At 37.6% G+C, this 5,264-nt stretch overlaps 1 protein-coding gene across 1 annotated transcript in view; it reads left to right on the top strand.

Moving 5' to 3' along the window:
• Positions 1–5,264, top strand: part of shank1 (SH3 and multiple ankyrin repeat domains 1) — a 69,748-nt gene that overhangs the window by 41,575 nt on the left and 22,909 nt on the right. The window contains 4 exon segments of the mRNA XM_016468028.1: positions 136–218; positions 1,745–1,869; positions 1,996–2,131; positions 2,280–2,360. Of these exon segments, the coding sequence (XP_016323514.1) occupies positions 136–218; positions 1,745–1,869; positions 1,996–2,131; positions 2,280–2,360 (425 nt within the window).

The raw sequence follows: 5,264 nt of genomic DNA, 5'->3' as shown, positions 1-5,264 counted from the left end.
TCAATAGCTGGTTCAGGATTTAAGAGTTTTCCTGATGCAGTGGAGATATTTCCCATGTCTTCTGTCCTCTTTTATCTGCCTTTTCTACCCCATAATCTATCTATCTTACTTTCTTTCTTTCCTTCCTTCCTTCAGTGACTACGTAATCAAGGAGAAGACAGTCCTCCTGCAGAAAAAAGACAATGAAGGATTTGGCTTTGTGCTAAGAGGAGCCAAGGGTAAGAGCAGGGTGCAATATATTCTTTTTACATATAAATATATGTTTCAGCATTTTAATTAGCATCAAAGTTAGATCGCAGATTTGTCATTATGCTGTAAATAGACACTCATTAACAGGATCATCACAGATATATCGAAAAAAACTTTCGTTTTTGTTTGAAACATATTTATATTTATGTTATTAAAGAACTACTGAAAAACCACTGACAAAAATTATTTTAATAAATCTACCCCCCCGAAAGTCATTGAATAAGTCACACACTGCATAAGAGGGCACATTCACTCTTGCTCTTTATCTCTTACACATACATTTATACTGATGCATTCCAAAATGAGAACATTTATCTTTTATCACTGTTCATCCTTTCTTTTTCATTTTCTTGTGTTTTCTCATAACTGTCCATGTATTGTAAACTTCAATAGAACATTCTGGACATGCATTATATTCTTCCGATTAGGAAAAACAGTATATTGTGAAATATTATTAAAATTTTAAATAGCTATTTTCTAATTTAATATATTTTAAAATTTCATATATTCCTGTAATGGCAATGCTGAATTTTCAGCAGCCATTACTCCAGTGTCTTTAGTATCACATGATCCATCAGAAATCATTCTAATATGCTAGTCTGCTTCAGAAACATTTCTTTTTATTATCAGTGTTGAAAAGAGTTGGGCTACTTAATATTTTTGTGGAAACTGTATTTTCAGGATTCTTTGATAAGTTTTATCCCTGCTGAATAAAAGTGTTAATTTCTTTAAAACATCTTACAGACCCCAAGCTTTTGAATAGTAGTGTAGATTATATTATTGAGAGAGGACATAAATGTAAATGTTAATTTATATTTATATTTATAACACATATCTCTGCATTTTAATATTTTGGAAAATTACAGCAAAAATCAATCGTTTTAATTTGAAAACAAAGTTGTATGTTTTCATCTTGCGCATTGCTATTTGGAAATATTGTAAAATAAATTGTTCTGAGCTTGGTTGAATTTTTTAGGTAGGTAATTTCAGCATGTAGTTGAATTAACCATAAAAAACAGCTTTTAGAAGCAATGTTACAGACACACACACACACACACAAAAAAGTATATAATTTTTCATTAATATTTGACATCTGTGCCTCCCCACTGTTAAAAAGCACATTAAACTGACATAGAAGAATTTTATCATTGAAAACATGGCACACTTCATCTTTAAAGAGTCAGTACAGACTGTCCTGTAATGTATGCATTCATACACTGTACTCTGCTTTTCTCTGGCCAAATTATTTTAATAAATCTACCCCCCCGAAAGTCATTGAATAAGTCACACACTGCATAAGAGGGCACATTCACTCTTGCTCTTTATCTCTTACACATACATTTATACTGATGCATTCCAAAATGAGAACATTTATCTTTTATCACTGTTCATCCTTTCTTTTTCATTTTCTTGTGTTTTCTCATAACTGTCCATGTATTGTAAACTTCAATAGAACATTCTGGACATGCATTATATAAATGTCCTCTCTTTGTAGCTCAGACCCCTATAGAAGAGTTCACTCCCACCCCAGCCTTTCCAGCACTGCAGTACCTTGAGTCTGTTGACGAGGGAGGCGTGGCTTGGAGAGCTGGTCTGCGAATGGGAGACTTCCTTATTGAGGTTTCTGTAGAACTGCATCATAGAATTTATATTCTGTCCTTCCCTTTATCATTACTCTCTAGAATTGTCCTCATTACTCAAGGTCTCTCTGTATCTTTCTGTATGTTGTTTCTTTCTCTTTTCCAGGTGAATGGTCAGAATGTGGTTAAGGTGGGACACAGGCAGGTGGTCAATATGATCAGGCAAGGCGGCAACAGCCTCATGGTTAAGGTTGTCATGGTTACCCGAAACCCTGATATGGAGGAAGGGGTCAGAAGGAAAAGTAAGAGATACAAATTCACACAGCAGCGACAACAGTGAAGCATTACATGATGATCATGACACCAGTGACACTCTCTCTCTCTCTCTCTCTCTCTCTCTCGCTCTCTCTCTCTCTCTCTCTCGCTCTCTCTCTCTCTCTCTCCACGCAGTCCCACAGCAGAGTAAAAGGCTGAGCACACCAGCTATTGCTCTGCGTTCCAAATCCATGACATCAGAACTGGAAGAGATGGGTAAGATGTGGGAAATGGGAGGATAGAAGAATGGGGGGAAAGCTAGTGCAGTGTTTCCCAACCTTTTTTGCCCCCTACAGCCCCCTCAGTACGGCTCAATTACCCCTTAATCAACACAAACCAGAAATGTTTCATTTGAATTCATATTATGCTGGATATCATTTACAATTATCATTCTATCAAGTGACACAGAAATCTGCCTCTGTCAGGTGTTTTTATGTAGTACATACTCTACCGTTCAAAAGTTTGGGCTCATTAAGTGTCATATGCTTACCAAGGCTGCATTTATTTGATCAAAATACAGCAAAAACAGTAATATTGTGAAATATTATAATTTAAATTTAATGTTCTAGTTCAATATATTTAAAAATCAAATTTAGCAAAGCTAAATACTGCACAAAGCAGTGTCGCATGATCCTTCTGAAATCATTCTGATATACTGATTTGCTGCAAGAAACATTTCCTATTATTATCAATGTTGAAAACGTTTCACTCTCATACATCTAGTCATACATAAAGTTAAGAAATCAAGCACAGAGTTGTTTTAAGCACTCCCTGCTTATGTAACCCCTGGGGTTTGCATACCCTTAGCTGGGAATCACTGCACTAGAGGACAGAACCAGAAGGTTTAGAGAGAGAGAGAGAGAGAGAGAGAGAGAGAGAGAAGACAGTGAAGAGAGAAATTCAAGAGAGCAAAATAGAATAGTTTGAATGGTCAGAAGGGGTAGGGATGGAAGAAGAGAGAGTGAATGGGAGAATAAACTATCACAGTCATACACTGAAAGGAAGTAGAAAAGATGGAGGGAAGTGTTTGAACCGGATGGCATAGAGATAGAGAGGAAAAGAAAGAGAGAGAGAGACAGCATTAAGAATGTTCTTTCACTGTTCTTTCAGAAGTTCCACACTGTCACTACCAGCACCCCCACTACAGGTAACCCCCCAAAAACTGTCCCCTCCCAACCCTAATATCCCCCTGCCTTCCACCTTATCCCTCAATCCTACACCTGCAACCCCTCTTAGCTTTAACCCTAAACCTCAATCTAAACCACCTTCCTTGTAGTCACACACCTCTGGCTCTCAGAGAAACAGGTTTCTGAGTGCTGCGCGTGTTGCTGTAGTAACGCAGCGGGCAGTGGGCATTGCTAGAGAGGCACAGTATGTGTTTGCTCAAGGTGTCACCATCACTGACAATCATTTAGTTTATCAATCAGGCTTATATAACATTGAGAGGATCAGACTAGATCATTTCAACGGCCCACCACCAATACAAACACAGCTTATTGTCATCTGTATCCAAATCGATGTACACACCTTCCCCTATCAACCTTTAAAACCAAAATCACCTCTTGTAGTCCACTGAGGCATGTTTTCCCTTCTCCCTTCTCTTCATCCCAAGCAATATTCTCAGAGCTCACAGTCCCTAGTGGCCCTGTGTCTACTGTAAATGCTCAACGCTCTCCTCAGCCCAGTTCTCATAATTCAGTAGTCAGGGTTAATGTGAGGGTAATGCAATTCGGTAATAGTGAGTACTGATTATAGCACTCAAACAGATTGGCTGGCTTCTATTTAGGTTCTGGTGAAAATCAGGATGAACAGGTGTTAATCATAAACATAGTCATGTTTACAACAAACACTTCTAAGCAAGAACTAGATGTAACCAGTTTGCCAAGTTCATGGTATTTAATTTTTTACAAGATATTCATAGTTTATTCTAAGCGTTTAGTACCATGTAACACGGACATACTTGTGCACAATGGTATATTCAGTACAGATGAACAATATATCAGCTGTCATATTGATACTGTTATGATAAGTAAAATAGGCCAATATATATACACTACTTTTTAGGGCTGCCCTCTAATAGTCGACTAATTGTTACTCGACGAGAAAAGGCTTAGTCGACCATATTTTTTTTAGTCGCTTGGAGAAAAAAAAATAATACACAGGAAGTGGTGAAGTCATGCATTCTGCGACGAAAGATGGTTAGCAGCTGCTCTATGCGGTAATATACAGTACATCGGCCAGGGCATCCAAACGCTCGCCTATCAAACATCGACCTCAAATATGGATTATCATCTGAAACATGTAAGTAGTAGCAACTTCACATGGCCGCTCGCTCTAACGTTAACCTATAAAAATGTGAGCTATTTCAGTGTTTGTGCGGAATGAGGAAGCGCGTGCCGGTGTGATCACTTGCGCTTAAATTTTTTTGTGGTCATACAAATAGGAGTTATACATCTTTGTAAGCTTTAAAGACTCTTCTTTTATTTGTGTGCAGTCACAATAACAAAACAAAAAAAAAACCTGTAAAATAATGAAAGCGAACAGGGTGCGCGTGTGCGTTCCAAGAGGGTCTGGCTGCAGACTTGCACTTGCACTCTCAGACTTGCATTCTCAGACTTGCACTCTCAGACACTTGCGCTTCCGCTAGCAACATCACTTGCAGTCTTTATTTTTTTATTTTGTTCTATTTTTTATTACTTTTTGTTTGAATCTCTCAACATTTTACAACAGTAGCCAGGTGGTGAAGACAAGAAAAAAGAAACTAAAGACAAGACAAAAGAAACTAAATTACGAAGTCACTTGCAATCGCCACTTGCACTCTCCGATACCTGCGACGTCACTTGCAATCGACACAAATCGTGCGTGTTGCCAATGGAGACAAGACGCTGTGGTGATTAAACGATTAAAACTAATTTAGTACTATAAAATACAGGGTCCTGCAAGAAAAAGAACATGAACGCATGCCCAAAGTCTCTCGTTAAGCATTTTCCTCCTGTAGAAAAACATAAACACTTAACATGGCTTAATGTATTAAGATGCTATTAAAATATCAAATTAAATATACAGTTTATTAATATAATGAATATGTATATAGTATTTTCCTCCCATACCGCAAAACGT

The sequence above is a fragment of the Sinocyclocheilus anshuiensis genome, unplaced genomic scaffold (genome assembly GCF_001515605.1).
Source record: "Sinocyclocheilus anshuiensis isolate Anshui unplaced genomic scaffold, SAMN03320099.WGS_v1.1 scaffold893, whole genome shotgun sequence".
Lineage (NCBI taxonomy): Eukaryota > Metazoa > Chordata > Actinopteri > Cypriniformes > Cyprinidae > Sinocyclocheilus > Sinocyclocheilus anshuiensis.
The sequence above is the reverse complement of the archived record's forward strand: the minus strand, read 5'-3'. Positions and strand labels throughout refer to the sequence as shown.